Raw genomic sequence first — 16,343 nt, 5'->3', positions numbered from 1 at the left:
TTGCAGAACCTCTCAAAAGCAACAGCAAATGTTTCATCTTCATGCCTGCATTGGGAAAAATATTTCTTCCCAATCATATGTGTTGGGAGCTTGTGATGGGTGATGCCCATTGCCCCAGTCTGTGGCCGTCCCCAGGTGAGGAGAAGCCCAACAGGGGTCCAGGGGCTCGGTGATGCTTCAGGGCTTCAGCCTGGGGAAGATGTTTGTGTGACAGACTCAGCGGGAAGGAAGGGTCGTTGTCTTCTAGAGGGTGTAAGACTAGCAGCACCTCTCTGAGGGTGCAACCAGGCCTGTTGTGACCAGCTGGGCAGGGTTTGTTTAATTTTGTGGGGTTTTTATTATATTTAATATATTAAAAGGAGAGGAGTGGCGGGGAGCTGTGTCCAGCTGCATCGATGCAGCTGAACCTGCCCAGCTTGGATGCCACAAACCCTCCACCCACGGCGAGCCTGGCCCTCGCCAGCCCCCATCCAGTCTGCCCGTGTCTTGGAGTGTTTTCCTCCTCCCTGCCAAGCCACGACGTTCCTGTGCCCAAGTGACACGCTGGGGAAATGGAGGCTTTGGTTTTTCCAGCTTCGCTTGCGCAGGCGTCACCACAGCAACCGCGTGGCCGCCAACCCCCCCTTTCACCCCCCCCGCTGCAAATGTGCCGTCCGCCGTGTGCCGTTTTATGGCATTAACGTGGTTATTAGCGAAGCGTCGCCGAGCCGCCGCCGTCTGCAATGTGCACCTGTGGTATGATGTGTGCTGGGCACGGGGGTGACAGAAAGGAGCGGGGGGGGCGTCCTGCCCCAGTGCCGATGCTGCTGTTCCTCATTACCAATAATGAGGCTGAACCGACCTCAGCTCCTGGTACCGTCCCCACCAGGGAGAGCCGCTGGTGTCGGCACGTCTGTGCTCTTTGCTCTCAACCTTGAAACAACTCCGTTAATAATTTTTTTTTTTTTTCCCTCCCAAAGCCAAGTGCAGGAGCCTGATGGAGGCATCCAGGGAGCCCCAGCCCCTTTGGGGAGTGAAGATTCGCTGCTTGCAAGGACCTTGCCCTCCATGATGCTGAATTTAGTCCAAATCACTGGGGTTTTCTTCCCTCGTGCCGCTCAATGGCAGCAGGTCCCCACCAGTGCCTCTGTGCCTCGCTGCTTCCTCTGAGCCGATGACTAAGAAAAACACGACTGCGTGGCTGGATGAATAATTCAGCCCAGCCTTGTTGCTGGGGGGTTCTTAGCAAAGACCCTGTCCAGGGACCTGCTTGTGGGAGGGGGCTGGTCCCTGGATGAGCATCTTGCAACAGGGATTCAGTGCCCTGGGCAGTGTGGGGTCACTCTGGTTCCTTTTCTGGGCACACAGGGAACCTTTCCCGCTGCTTGTGCAGTCAGATGGCTGGGTTTTAATTTGTTTTTTTATTTTTTTCCCCCCAGCATTAAGCACACTGGGCTCTCAGAAGCTGCAGGGGAGCAGCCGTTTCTTGGGGGTTGTGGCTGTGGGAGGACAACGTCGTTTCCCTGGCACGGCCGGGCACTCGCCCTCCCGCCCCACCGGCAAACCACCCTTGGCGTCGCCCCGTTTGCTGCGCGCCTCGGCGGAAACGCCGGGGGATTGTTGCTACTCTCAGCGTCAATTTTTAGAGCGCGGCGCGGGTTTTGGCAGCGACGCCGGCCAGCCCACACAGCCCCGAGCAGCGCCAGCCTTGGGGAAGGACTGGCAGCTCTGCCAGGCTGGCGGGGGGATGTGGCTTTTGGGGGGTGAGCCCACTGTGTCGTGCCGTGGCGTGTGCCTGGGCATCTCCCCATGGCAGCTGTCACAGGTTGCATTTATTTTCTGCTGTAACCATATTTTGGGTGTTTTCGTAGGGGCTGAGGGGCCATGGGGTGCTGGGTGGTCAGGGTGCAGGTCAGCGTGTGGAGAGAGTGGGGTTGGGGCTGTGAAGCATCTCGAGTGGTTGCAGTGTGGGTGTGGGCCTCCTCAGGCTCCCCGGAGTCAGTGCTTCCTGGTGGAAAAGCATTCCCTGAGATCACGCATGGCAGGTTTCGGATGAGTGGGCTTTTGTTTTTCATCTAAGTGCTGAGGCACACGCAGCCTGAAGCCAACCCCAAACAGCTCCAAGGGTGAGGGGTCCTGAGCCCCCTGGCTCCTTCCCCAGCTCCTTCGCTGGAGCTGCCACGCTTTGCTGATGGGGCTTGGGGACACGTGGCTGATGTGACAGGGAATCACTTCCCAGTGAATCCTGGTGTTTGGGAGAAGGGCTGGCTGCAGGCCATTGCCGCGGGGCATCTCTGGTGCATCCTTGCAGCCCATCCCTGCAGCACATTGCCATGGTCCTGGCCCAGCAGCAAACGGCAGTGGCAGAACTGGGGGAGCCAGAGCCCTAAGATGGGTGACCCCATCTGCCTCTGCCTGAGACCGGACGTTTTTGTTGTGCAGAGGTGGAATAAAGAGCAGAGACTGTCCCATCTTGCTATGCCACCGGCACTGTGGTAAGTGGCGTTCAGCTTTGCTGCAGGGATGGAAACACCCAAAACAGCCACGGCAGCGCCGGAGCAGGATCTACCGGGGGGAGCATAAGCACTCCCAGGCCTGAGCCTTGTGCCTGCTGCCCCGCTGCAGTGGCTTTCCCCAGGGCTTTGCCAGCTCCTGCAGCATCACCCTGCTCTGGGATGTGGGATGTGCACAAAAATCAGAGTGGTGGCAGCCGTGGGCCTGTGTGGAGCTGAACTTGGGGAGCCGGGTCTGCTGCGGTGGGGGTGCGTGACGCAGCCCTTTGCGTCGGGGTGAATCGCAGGTTGGCGAGGGGGATTCACAGTTCCACCTGAGCTTTCTTAAATACATTAAGGTGCTGCACTTATAGATGTGCATGAATTGATGTGAGAAGTGCTTGACAATGCCTAAAATAACTTTGTTCCCGAGCAAGCGTTAATGCGCGGCAGATGTGGTTTTCGCTCCTGAATAATACACACGTGAAGTGAATTGCTCCCCAAAGCTGGGTGCACTGGCGGTCCCGCCGGGCCCGGCATCACCGGGGGGTTGCTGAGGGAGAGTGGTGGGGAGTGGAGCAGCTTGGGGGCAATGGGTTCCCTGGGGTACCAGTCCCCCAGCTCGGTGCTGAGGTGCAAATCCTCTCCTGAGGACCCCAGCCGCTCCAGCCTCAGTTCTTGGCTGCAGTTGGGCTTTTCCAAGGGATCTCCCTGGTGCAATGAAAAAAATCAAGGCAACCACACGTGGGTTTTGGTTCAGTTTTATTTGAAAAAAAGGTTCCCAAGTGCGTGTTTTTTGCAGTAGCACCCAGCTGTCCGGGAGCACAGTCAGCCCTGTGTTCCCAGCTTGGACCTCACGGTGCTGGCCGTGGCAAAGAGGAGCTGCTCTGGTTAGCAAAGAGGAGGCAAAACCTCAGAAAACTCTCACCTGAAGTTTGGAAAGCAAACACGGGGCTGAGGAGGGGTCCTGCCCTGTGAGCAGGGGGCCAGGGCTCATCGTGCTTCAGCCCCCACCACACTGCCCCGTGCCTGGGAGCTGCTGCACTGCGGAGATGGGCCGGCGCGGCAGTGAGCACCCAGAGCTGGCGTGTGCCATCCCCAGGGTCTTAACGGACTTGTACGGACTTCAGCAAATCTCACTGGAGTTGTTCAGGCACTCTCTCTTCTTTAAATCCTTTGAAGGATTCAGCTGGACCGGGGTTTTCTGCTCAGCGAGAACACGGCTTTCGAGAGCTGTCTGCCTTAGCTGCAGGTGAAGGAGTGTGTGTGTGTGTGTGTGTGTGTGTGTGTGTGTGTGTGTGATAAAAAGCTACAGATTCATTTGTCAGGTCTTTGGGGATTTTTATTTCTTCTGAGGGATGAGAAGTGCTATTTAATAATGCTGTTTGCAACATCAGCTGCAGAAGATGCTGTGTTACTGCCAGATGCTGCCGGTGTGTTTGCTCCTGGATATTCAGACCTGATTTTTTTTAATTGGATTGCAAAGTCTTCTCTGAAGCTTTGGGCAAGTTTCCATCCCTTTAGGTGCCAGCCCTCTGACACAAAGGCCTCCAGTTGCAGGTACAGCTGATGGCCTGCACTGTGCTGCACAGGAGTCTTGGTGATCGGAGCCCCAGGGCCTTCTTCAGCATCATCCTCCTCCAGGCAAAGTCACCCCACTGTGATTTATAGCCGGGCTGCCCAGAAGGCTGGTTTTGTAACTCCAAAACCAAATTAAAATATTCTTCAGACTGGGATAGGCCAACTGGAAAACGTTTGGACCAAGGAAAAATTAATCTTCCCTAATTGCTTGCTATGCTCAGGGGTGCTTGGGGGTATGGGGGGTGAGCCAGAGGATGGGCTTGCAGCCCCCCGGGGCTGGGGATCCCCTCGCTGGGTGTTTCCTGGTGACTTGCACAAACCCCTCCACTGCCTGGCTGCTCTGAGGCCAAACCAGTTAAACACCTCCTGAGCTGGGACAGGCTTTGTGCTGGAAATGAGGTGGCTGTGGCAGGGCTTAAATGTGTTTCCCGGGACCCTGCACCTGGACACAACTGGGCTGAGTCAAAATCACATCCCGCCATGTCCGGGTCGGCTCCTCCGCAGGGACTGTCCTATTTATCATCCTTGGGGGTGGTGGAGGATGGAGTGTGGGGGGACAGGGTGCTCAGCCCAGGGCTGGCTGCTGTCACCAGGGCTGTGACGAGGGGGAAGCACAGGGTGCAAAGCAGGCGGGGGCAGCGAGCAGCGCAGCAGCAGCGTGGGGCTCCCCGGCTCGTCCTGCGGCTCCAACACCCCACCGGCGGCTGCGATGGGAGCGCAGGGTACAGCAGCACCTGACACAAGGACTGGCTGCTTTGACATAGAATCAGAGAATCTTTTAGGTTGGAAAAGACCTTTAGGATCATAAAACTGATGCAAGGCTTTATTCCACCACCCCCCTCCCCAGAGCAGAGTAAACAATTCCCTGTGTAACAGTAATTGATAACCCATTTTTCCTTCTCGTGGCATTGACAGCCGCCGTGTTTCCTGTAAATGAGAAATGATATTGCAATAAATGCTCTGTAGAGATTCTTGTTCTGCTTTGCAGCACGGTCTGTCCTTGATGAAGAAAATGAAGATAAATATGTTGAGTGCCACGTTACTTATTCTCGGTATTGGCACAGATCTGCGTGAGCCATCTCTGCCCCCTTTGTTTCCAAGGCTGCCTGGTTTAGCAGAAGCATGGATATTTTTAAAAATATCTCTTCTATTATAAAGTAGAAAAAAAGAGATGGAAGGGGTGAGTAATGCAGCCCAGGGTGGTGGGGGAGCTGCCGCAGACTGTCCCCGGGCCGGGAGGAGGGATGTGGCCATGGCCTCCATCCGATCCCGGGACCCGACCGTGTGCTGGGAGCAGCAGGGATGGGCTGCAGCCTCCTTGCTGACTGTTGTGTTTCGGTGTCTCTGGTCTCCAGGGCAGCTGTAGCAGATCCTATCCTGCAGATTTTTAAGGGTGGAAAACCCAGTTTCCCTGGCTGCCTGCGGTGCTGGGGCACAGGCTCTGTCCAACGTGGCGGGGATGTCTGAAAGCCTCACATGGCCACATCTCCCGCCTGCTGGGATGAGCCCCGTTGGGCTTAAAAGCATCGATAGGCTGAGCCTTGTCTGCCTGCAGCTCCAGCAAGGAACCATCCTACAAGGAACTGTTCCCTTGCTCATCGCCGGGGCCTTGCTGCTTAGATGGAGCAGCTGGGCTGGGGAGGGAAAGCGTCACCCACCCGATGCTGCTCCACCAGCGACACGGCTGCCGCGGGCGATGCCGAGAAGCAGCACAGGACTTTATTTTAAAATATATGATCCTAACCAGATCCTCTTACCTCTAATCTGTCCCTAAGACAGGATTCTCTGCTTCTTGCCAGAAAATCCTTTTATGTTCAGACTGATCTGAATAGAAGATGATAAGTCACTAATTCTTCTGTGTGTCTGCTCTAACAAGAGCCTCAACTCTTACACTCTGCAGGGCTGGCAGCCAGGGAGATGTTAATTGGGCTTTAATGTAGCGTACATGGCTCTTGACAAAAGCTACTGCTGCAGACATCCCTGGGGGGTGCGCGGGGAAGGGGCTGCGGTACCCGTGGAGGCGAGGGGCTCTGCAGGGCATGCAGAGGGTCTGTGCCCACCTGGAGACCACGGGTTGAGGCGATTTATATCAGGCAGGGCTTGCGGCTTCTCCCCTCTCTCCTGCATTGCAGGGCATGTTGTGCCCTGGCCAGGACCTGGGTGCAGGCAGAGAGGGGACATGATGGGGTGACCCCGCAGAGGAGGCGGGTGGAGGGGACGCAGGGCTGGCTCCAGCTGTGGAGCGGGTCAGAAGCACCGTCTGCTGCAAGGTGCTGTGTTAATCTGCTTTTCGCGGGGTCTGCTGTTGAACTGAGCAGCGAGTGCCGACACGTTATCGTTTCTGAAAGGATCTTGGCACCACGGATCGGCGGCTGGCTCTGGAGTGTCTCTGCTGCAGGCAGGAGTGTGTGAGTCCTGGGGAGAGAAAAAAAAAAGGCAGAACTTTCTATTTTTAGCTGCAGAGTGCAAACGCACAGTGCTGCCGAGGAAATTAATCACCTGCCCTGGAAGATGAATGGTCGGGTTTTCTCTCGGAGCAGATCTATGGGACAAAGCGGAGGGAGCGGTGCGGGGGTGTCCTGGCTGCCCGGGTCTCCTGGGGACGTGTGTCAGGGCCACTCAGGCACGTCACTGGCGGTGGCACAGCGGCTCCACAGCTGAGGAGGAGGAGGATCAAAGATGTTTCCCAGCACATGGGCCACCCTCCAGCAGGACTCAGCACGGCTGGCGTGGGACAGCATCCAGCCGCATGGCACTGCCCCGCATCGAGCCTGTGCCCCTGCCCCGCTGTCCCCATTCCCAGCAGCTTTCCGCAGGCTCCAGCACAGCGTTGGGCTGTTCCTTCCCCTCTCTTTCAGGGAATGTGCTTCTGAAAGGTTTTTTCCCCACACTGGGGGTGGTGGGCTGGCTGGCTGCATTCTCTGTCGAGGAACGCAAGCACTGCCCTGTGAGCCGGCAATGGGCAGAGCAGCCCCGCTGTCGCCAGCTCTGAAAGCTCAGGTGAAGTTGAGATAAGAGCTCAGCGCTGCTCTTTTTGCTCTGGTGTCTGCTCATGGTTGCTGAAACTTAAATATTTGTTCCTGGTTACTGTTTGTCTCGCTGAACAGATCTTGATTTCGGAAGCACAGATCCTTGTGCAATATCAGTCTCCTGCTCTCTTCCTTTTGGTTACCCCCAGCAGAAATAACAGGTTTTAAAACCAAGGTTCTCCAAGAAAAGCTCTAAGCAGCTTTTTCCTGGAGGTCGGGTCCTCTGGCCTCGGGCACAGCCATGCTTGGGGATCCCCCGTGGCACTGTGCCAGGCTGCTGGGCCCTGCAGGGGGGACGGCAGAGCCAAAACCTGCTGGGTGCTGGCCCCCGGGACCCCGGGCTGGTGCTGAGCTGCCGTCATGCTCCCTGTTGTGCACAGGCTGTAAATAACGCAGAGCTGGAAAGTCAGAGAAGCTCCAGCTCCTCACCCGGAGCCAGCCCGGATGGTCCGTACCCCAAGGCAGACCCTGCTGCCGTGTCCCAGCCTCCCGGCACCCCCCGTTTGTTTGGGCACCCCCGGTTTGGGCACCCTGTGTTGGCCAACACGTCGGTGCTGATGCAGGAGCCACCTCGGCCACCTCCAGCATCTCTGGAGTGACGCATGGTGCGAAGCCTGTGCTGAGAGTGGGGCCTGAAGCAGCTCAGAGCAAAAGCACCAACGGTGGGGAGCAGAGGGGACCTTCCTCCTCCTTCTCCTCTAGAGCAGCTCATACTTTCTAATTTATGGCTGTGTTAGGAAAGTGAGGGCTAAAACCCAACAAAATGACTCTTCCAGGCTGCAAGCAACCAGCAATTTGGTTTCGCTTGGGGTTTTTTTCTTTCATTTTCCCAAATGAAAATGAAATTTTCTCATTTTGGGTCTAAAAATATCACCCAATTTTGAAGGACCAAGTTTTTAGTGACCAGCTTGTACAGATGGAGCAAAGGGGGGCTGCTCATCGAGCCTTGACCTTGGCAGAGAGCCGGGCTGTCCCTGAGCCAGGCTGCAGTGGCTGGAGAAGATGCTAAGCTGCCAGGACCAGCTCACTGGCAGCGGCACGCGCGCGTGTGGGAAAACTTCAGGGTTTTAATGAGCAAATTTAATGCAGTGTCCTGCTGTTTTGGGCAGATTTCCATATCGATCCTGAATCTCTCTGTGCAGCCGCTTTTGGAGGTGGTGGTTATTTGTCTGTCCGCTGCAGCCCCATCACACCTGCGTCCCGGCTCCTCCCGGAGGTGCTGGTGGAGCCGGGGGCTCCCCGGGCTTTGCTGGGTGGGAATTTGGATCGGGGTCCCACCTTGGCACGGGGCTGGGGTCCCCCAGCACCCCTTCAGTGAGCTCACCCTTGCCATGCTGGCTGTTTTCCTCCTGGCTTTTTAAAAATAAAGGATGCCCCAATCTATGCACCTGCTCCCAGGGTGCTCCTGGGCGGCGGTGGGGTCCTGACAGCCCCCCGTGCATGGTGTCGCAGCCCTAATGCTGTTGAAGGGGGGGGGGGGCTGCACTGTCAGCCCCCCAGCCCGCAGCTGAGCTGTCACCGCTGCTAATTAACTCAGCCAGTGCCCAGCCGCCTGCGCTCTGGTTTGATGTATATTCACTAATGCAATTTTTTTCCCCTTTTCGAAGAAACTCGCCCCCGGTTTGCCGTGGGGGCTGCCTCCGAAGCACACTAATGACATTTTGGGTTGGTTTGGTGTTTTTTTTTTTCTTTTCCATTGTAAAAGCGGAGATGGGGATGGCTGAGGGCCAGACCCCCACCAGCTCTGGGGACAAGTCCACCGCAGCAGAGGCACTGGCACAGCTGTGGCCCTGCCAGTGACGACAGGGATGGGTGCCCTCAGCCCCCCCCGGGACCTTGCAGCCCCCCCGGGACTCTGCAGCCTCCCTGGGACCCTGCAGCCCCTGGGTTTCTCTCCTCTCCCCCTCTCCAGGCGACAACCCCAGTCGTTTGGGGAGGAGCAGGGCTGCAGGCTGGTCACACTGGGGTCCCTCAGCCAGACCCCAAACGCTGCCCGTCCCCTTTGCTCCCTCCGGGGCCAGGCTGTGCAGGGGGATGCTCTGGGGTGTGGAAGGGTGTTGGTGAGTGCTCCTGGGCAGCATCACTGGAGCCAGCACCCATCAGAGGCTCCGGGGAACCAGGGCGAGGAGTTCCCCTAGTTGGAGCCTGAGTGGTGTCAGCAAGCAGCTTCCCATTTGTCAATTTAATCGTGAGGCGGGTTAATCCATGTATCCGATTTAATGTTCTAAGGCTTTCATTAATGAGTTAATGTGTGGAAAAGCTGGGGGGAGGCCGGGTGGGCTGCAGTGCGGTTGCTGACCCCGGGTTACGCTGCAGCTTTCTCCAGCGCCTGCGGACGGGCCGGGATGTGCCGGTGGCTCCTGGGGTGGTTCACTGGCACCGAGGGGACCCCGTGGACTAGGCAAGCGGCATTTCCCAAACTGCAGTGGGTCACAGCTGACCTGGGAGCAGCACAGAGCAGCAGCCTGGCAGCAGGGGCACCAGGCTTGGGGGGGACCGTTGTCTGTCACTGGGTGCGTGTTTCATTTTCGCTCCATCAGCGGGCGCCTTCCCCTCCCTCCTCTGTCTCCAAATGGCCGCTCTCCTGCCGTCGCCGGGGTGGGATCGTGCCAGGGCTGCAGCCAGCGGGGCCGTTGGTGTGTTGATAACGCTGCTCTTAATTGAGGACCATCTGCACTTGGTAATTTAATTTTTCCTGCATCTGCAAGGTTCCAACTCTATTTATCTGACGTCCTGAGGATTATTTAACTTACGAGCATCATGTTCCTCCAACAAAAGCACTCCAGGCAATCCACTGCAGCCCCTGCTAGAAGATATTTTAATAATATTGTCAACACCCCAGGAAAAAGGACACATAAAAACTGAAATTGCAAAGGGCGACAACAGAGCTGAGTTGCAGGGATGGCTTTCCTGCCTGCTTTTGCATAGCGGGTGGCCTGCTGTGAGTATTACTTCTATTATATTAAACTGTGCAAGATTAAGAACAAACCCTGAGCAACACAACCCCTCGTCACCATCAGGCCTGGCAGCATATTTTGTGTTTCAGCGCATTGACACACGTCTTGGCTTTGTCTTTGGATGCTTATTAGTAGTTAAACCCCCCAGCTGTGCCTTTGGAGGGCTGTGAGTATGGAATTGAACTGCAGCTTCTTAAAAAAAGAATAATAATTGGACGCTAGAAAGTCTATTAGCCGTGGTATGGGGGAAGACTTGGGCATCTGGTTCACGTGGCACCAGCGGGAGCCGTTGCGTGCTGCTAGCAGCAGCCTCTGCCTTTTCCCACCCCGCTCCTCCCACCTTCTGCTCCATTTCTTCACCCACATTTTGCAGCCGCCCTGTGCTTGGGGGCAGGCAGAGATGCAGTCAGGGATGCATGCAGGAGACACTGCTCTGTTCCACACCTAAACCCTGGGGAAGCCATTTTTTTCCCCCAGCCTGGTTCAGCAGCACCTGGGTCCACACGAAGACTTTAATTAAGCATTTTCCCCGCCCCTAAAATGTAGGTCAGTCGTAATTAGTGTGAATCCTGCTGCTGCTGGCTTCACTGTTAATTAAGCTCCCGAAGTGGAGGTCGATGCCTCAGAGGTTCAGCTTTTTCGGCTGCTCACCAGATGCTTTGTGATCACTTCTGCTCAGCTGGTCCGTGCTCAGGGGCAGGGCCATGTTCTCCCTCCCTCCATCCATCCCATCACCCTTGGAGCACAGCCACAGTGGGGATGTGGCCCCATGCCTGGGCACAGCCGCCCCTCATGGCACATGCTCTCCTCTGAGCAGGAGGTGCTGGTTTAGCTGTGGAAGGGCGCTCATTTGGTGCCTATTTTAATGTGAAGCTCCTGGTGTCCTCATCCCTTGTCATTATCCATCACACCAAGCGTCCTCATCCCCTCGGAGGGCTCCTGGTGCTTGTGCTGAGATCCGAAGCAGCTGGGTGCTCCAGGGCCAACAGGGAAGTGCAGTGTTTGCCTTCCTTTGCAGCTCCTGGCACGGCGTCCCTGGCACGGTCCCTGGCAGGTGGCTTTGGCAGCTGGTTGCCACCGGTGGAGACGGCGTTCGGATGAGCATCACCCAGGTGCGGAGCCCGGGGCTCCCAGCCCCTGCACCTTGCAGGATGTGCCGGTGCCTCCAGCGTGGCACTGGGACCTGCAGGCAGGACCCGGGGTTTTGGAGGGCGAGCTGAGCTCAGAAAGCAGATCTGCTGCGGGAGGGAAATCCGCCCCGTCTCACCCACGAAACGGGTGCCTGGCGGCGCCGTTCTCCATCCGCTGGGATGATGGTGAAGGTGCAGCTCCTCCGCTCGGGTTTTCTCAGCGCTGATCACCGTGACGTGTTTCCACCCCGGCAACGGCTCGAGGCCACGCTCGCCCGGGAGCCCCTCGGGGCAGCGGGGACGCTCGGTTTTAAGCGCTTCAAGCCTTCAGTGGCTCCAGGGAAAGCCTCGGCACGGTGAGCCGGTCCCGACCCCCGGCCGGGTCCCCAAGCGCTTACCGGCTCCCCCACCCCACAGCCTGGCTGCCTATTTTTACCGCTCCCGGGCTGTGAATCACTTCGCTCCCTCGTCTCGGTCGCTGCCTTTGAAGGTATTTATAAACCGCGATCGTCTCCCCTGCGCCTGCTTTAGCAGACTGTGTAAATTTAGCGCTCTGGCTCACTCCTGCCCTCTCCTCCTCGTCCCTATCCTCGCTGTTCAGTGAGCATAGATGGGCAGGAGCCGAGATGCTCCCTCTGCACTGATTAAAAACATGAAAACAGCAACAGAGAGCCTCATCGGCACCGTCCTGGCGTGGTGATGCTGGACACCAGCATCCCGAGGTGCCCAGTACTTGGTGCCAAGAGGCATGGGATGCACGGGGGTGGCTCTTGGCACGCGTGTGCCACCATTGCCCGGGAGGGTTTTGGTGGCACCGGAGCTGGTGGCAAGTCTGGTGCCAGGCAGGGGTGAGCCAGGGCAGAGCCGGGGAAGGTCAAGGTCAGGGCAGCCCTGGTTGTGCCACGGCCGTGCACCTGAGGAGGGGAGAGCACCCCACGCCTGCTCCGGAGCAAAGGGGATTTAAATCCATCATCACCAGTGCAGCAAGGGGCTGCCCCGTCCTGCCGGTGCACAGTTCCTGGCCGTGTTTTCATCATGTCCTGCTAATCCCTGAGTTAATTTCTGGGGATCTCACAGGCAAATGAATCTCTGCTCCTTCCTCTGGGACCGCAGGGTCTTTAGGACTGTGTTTGATTAATGTTTGGAGCTCGCCAGGCGGTCTGTCCCCTGCCCTTGCTGGCTGACACAGCCGCCCAGAGGGGCACCGATGGGCTCCCCCCATGGCCCCACACTGCTCGGCCAGGACACACTTCGGGCGGTCACAAAAAGTTTCCTGTTGGGTTTGAGGAAAACCCCACAGAGCAGCACAGAGGGGTACTGCCCCCTCTCCTCCTCCTTCCTACCTTTCTTGCTAAAAACAAGCAAAATGGGAAAAAAAACCCACAAAACTGAGAGAGAAACCGATGCTCACTGGGAGAAAAATGGGTACAAACAGCAGCAAGAGGAGTTATTTTTAAGTTGCTGACTGAATATGGAGTAGCTGGCTGTCTCTTTTGAAGGCCATTAAGATGGGATGCTGACGCTCATTAATTTATTGCCAGAGGTCCTCTAGCTCGAGCCCCACGCTGCACTAGATCAGCCTTGCAGACGCGAGGATTTAAGTATCCAAACAGATGTAGCTCGCAGCAGACTCAGGGAGGGATCTCCTGGCTGGGCCACGGTGCAAAAGGCTCCGACAGGTCCTGGGAGCAACATTTCAAAAAGCGGGGAGAGGAGATCAGCCCGAGGGTTCTGGAGGAACCGCTGCCCAGGATGGGGGCCAGGGTGCTCGTGTCTCCCCGGGGTCCCTCACTGCCTTTTCTCTTCTCTTCTCTTCTCTTCTCTTCTCTTCTCTTCTCTTCTCTTCTCTTCTCTTCTCTTCTCTTCTCTTCTCTTCTCTTCTCTTTCAGAATAAGGTGCTGACGGTGGATGGGGTGAAGGTGAAGCTGCAGGTATGTCCCCGTGGCCCCAGTAGCAGCTCCCTCACCTCCCACTGTGGGTGTTTGGGGTTGGGTAAAGCCCCTCAGCAGAGGAGCACCCCAGAATTGAGTCCCCCATCTCCATCCTTTGCCATCACGTCTCCCGCCCCGGGACAGCCTTAGGAGCGCTTTTGGGTGCTCTGTCCCCGAGGCTGGGGGCTGTCCTGGCCACGGTGACCTCCCCGTCCCAGCCCACCAACCTCCTTACCGCTTGGTGACAGCAGCCGGAGCCGCACCCATCGGGTTTGCCCGGTGCTTCCAGGCAGCTCCTGCTTTGGAAGGGCTGGAGGAGGGTGAGAGGGACTGAGATCCTCCGAAGGGATCCATGTCCCCAGGCTCAGCCACATCCAGCCTGCGGGACACACAGCTCTCGTGTTCCCCTGCACCCAGAGCCGCTCTGGCCCCCCTGACCCCTCTGCCAGGAGCTCAGTAACGACATTAGCACTGATCTTCCCCTGACAGCAGAAACGAATCGTGGCATTAAAAACTGATAAATTAAATTAGCAGGTCCCCATGCATCCATCTGCTGGATGGATTTTTCCGATTAAGGGGCACGTCGGGAGCCCTTTGCCGTGCACCATCGTCTCCGCGCGCTGAGGAGCGGGGAGGCGCCGCTTCAATATTATCACCCCTGTCATTTTTCCTATTGCTGTCCCTAGAAGCAAAAGGCTGAAGGAGGTTCCTGGGGGTCACACTGTGCTGGCTGGTTTGGTGCTGGTTTTGGTTCTGGGTGGGTGTCACGACCCGCACTGGGAGCCCAGAGAGTTGTAAAAGTTCTGTGATCCCCTTGGGTTCAATTAAGGTGAAACGACACCAACCAACCAGGTAAAATGTTTTATTTGCAGTAGAAACAGCTTAAACTTGAAAAAGGATAATGAACAATGTGGTCTATTGTAAATCTGTAAGAAAATAAAGAAAGGAAAGAAAAGAGAAAGGAAAGAGAAAGAAAGTCAAAGAATCTGGATCATCACCCCTGGCTCCAGCATTGTTGCAGGTCCAGTGATCTTGGGTGGTGGGTGCACACCCAGCGAAGTTTCCTATTGCCTTTTAAGTTCATTTTATTAGCTGATTTTCATACTAGATGAGGAAAGGCAGGTATTCCATGAACTCATTTCCATGAGAGACGAGGAAAAAGGAGGAGCAGGGGTTCTGCACACGCACTGAGGGGGAATGGGGTGCACCATTGAGTCGGTGGTCGTGCTCACTGCTTCCACCTTTATTTTTCCCTCAGTTCCCACAAATTTTTGCTGCCTTTCCTGCTTCTTGAACAATCATCCAGTTTCAGGGGCAGGATGCTCACCTCTTATCAGGCCTTTCACCTGAACATCCAGTTTCACTCAGCCCACGTTTCCCCACTCTGAGGTTTATCTCAGGAGTTTGTCAATACAATCACAAGGGGGGTGGGGGGGTGTGTGCACCTTTCAATACCCTCCGAGCCTCCTTGGGTGACATAAGGCCACAAATCGACCTTGAGGTTTTCTGTCAATGAATGTTTGAGGCGTTAATTCCTTCAGTTCCTTCCAGTGGGGTCCCTCAGCCCGTGGCTGACCCCTCTGCTCCCGTCTGCCTTCCAGATTTGGGACACGGCCGGGCAGGAGCGCTTCCGCAGCGTCACCCACGCCTACTACCGGGATGCCCACGGTAAGCACGGCCACCTCTGCTTCCCGGGGTCGGGGGGCAGCCCCCTCCCGAGCCCCAGCGCCAGCCTGGGTGAGTCGGGCATCACCGGGAGCCGTATCCCCGTTGGAAGCAGCTGCCGAGCCTCCACTTGGCTGCGCTCCTGCCCGGCACTAACGTGCCGTCCCTCTCTCTGCAGCCCTGCTCCTGCTCTACGATGTCACCAACAAAGCATCCTTCGACAACATCCAGGTAATGGTGGCACCCCCGGGCCCCTCCTGCCCACCCCGGGGTGCCACGGGCTGGGTGGTGAGTGCAGGTCAGCCCCGGGGAGCGGGTAGGTGCTGCGGGGGATGTTGTGTTGGAGGTTGGAACCAGGATTGTTTCCAGAAGGGCTGCGGGTGATGGCGAGCACCCAATGGCGGGTCCACCTGCGAAGGCACCACAGGACAGGCGGAGGTTTTCCCCTTCATAGCAAATAAAAGGGGTAATGGCGTCACTTCACCAGCCAATTAACATTGTGTGTAATTACAGCACTGGCTGGAGAATTCACTCTGGTAAACGTGCTCAGGCAGATTTACTGAGCGAGGTGCTTCCTTATCCTCCTCTGAGCCTTCAAGGGCCCGACGGGACCAACCCTGGCCAGGGCAGAGGGTCGCATCCTGCTGCATGCTCCTCACGCCCAGCAGCCCTGCCCTTCCTGCCGGCCTTTGTGGGGGTCCCTGTGCCCCCTCCCTGCAGACCAGGCCCCTCCGGCTGACGCTGAGCCCTCACACAGGTGCTTCAGGGGTGTTGGGGAGCAGGATCTGGTGGAGGTGGGGGAGAGCAAATGCTGCCCACGAGCACATGGCCTTGGCATCCCCTCACTTGCCTCGCGCGAGTACTGGGGGCCACCTATGCCAGCGCCAGCTCCGCTGGGAGCCTGGGGAGCAATTAGGCTTGAATGAATAGGATGTTAATTGCTCATGTCCCAGACACAGAGTACACGGTGTGTGTCTGCGGTGTCTGCAAAAACACCCTGTTCAATAGCACAAGGGGTCCATGTGGCATTAACACCGCAGGATGGGGAGCCCCTGGGGAGTCCTGCACCCCCCTGATCCCCCTGGGCCTTGCTGGCTGGAGCTGTCCCTGCTCCGGAGCATCCTTCTGTTGGCAGCCCCACAGCCCCAGAATCATCTCAGCTGGAAAAGATCTTAAAGCTCCTCCAGTCCAACCATGAACCTCACCCTGACCGTTCCCAACTCCACCAGATCCCTCAGCACTGGCTCAGCCCGACTCTTCAACCCCTCCAGGGATGGGGACTCCCCCCCTGCCCTGGGCAGCCCATTCCAACACCCAACAACCCCTTCTGGAAATAAATACTTCCTCATATCCATCCCGTGGCAGGGGATGGGGCATGTCCTGCCACCCTGCTCCCATGGCACCAGGAATGTTTCCTGCAAGCTGGGACCAGCCCCAGCAGTGGCATTTTCCAGCCTGGGGAGCTGGATGGCTCGAGGAGCTGCTGGGCCTAACAGAGAGTGAGTGTTGGTCGCTCTCCGGGCTGCGGGTCTGTGCTAAGGTTGTGATCCTGCAGCAAGACAGAAAAAACACTTGGAGG

The 16,343-nt window shown here is 57.1% G+C and overlaps 1 protein-coding gene across 1 annotated transcript in view; it reads left to right on the top strand.

Annotated features, from left to right (window-relative positions):
- RAB26 (RAB26, member RAS oncogene family) overlaps positions 1-16,343 on the top strand; it is a 31,606-nt gene that overhangs the window by 10,996 nt on the left and 4,267 nt on the right. The window contains exons 3-5 of the mRNA XM_074919055.1: positions 13,058-13,099; positions 14,701-14,767; positions 14,943-14,995. Of these exons, the coding sequence (XP_074775156.1) occupies positions 13,058-13,099; positions 14,701-14,767; positions 14,943-14,995 (162 nt within the window). The remainder of the gene's footprint in view (positions 1-13,057; positions 13,100-14,700; positions 14,768-14,942; positions 14,996-16,343) is intronic.

This window comes from Athene noctua, chromosome 15 (assembly GCF_965140245.1).
Source record: "Athene noctua chromosome 15, bAthNoc1.hap1.1, whole genome shotgun sequence".
In the NCBI taxonomy this organism is placed as follows: domain Eukaryota; kingdom Metazoa; phylum Chordata; class Aves; order Strigiformes; family Strigidae; genus Athene; species Athene noctua.
The sequence above is the reverse complement of the archived record's forward strand: the minus strand, read 5'-3'. Positions and strand labels throughout refer to the sequence as shown.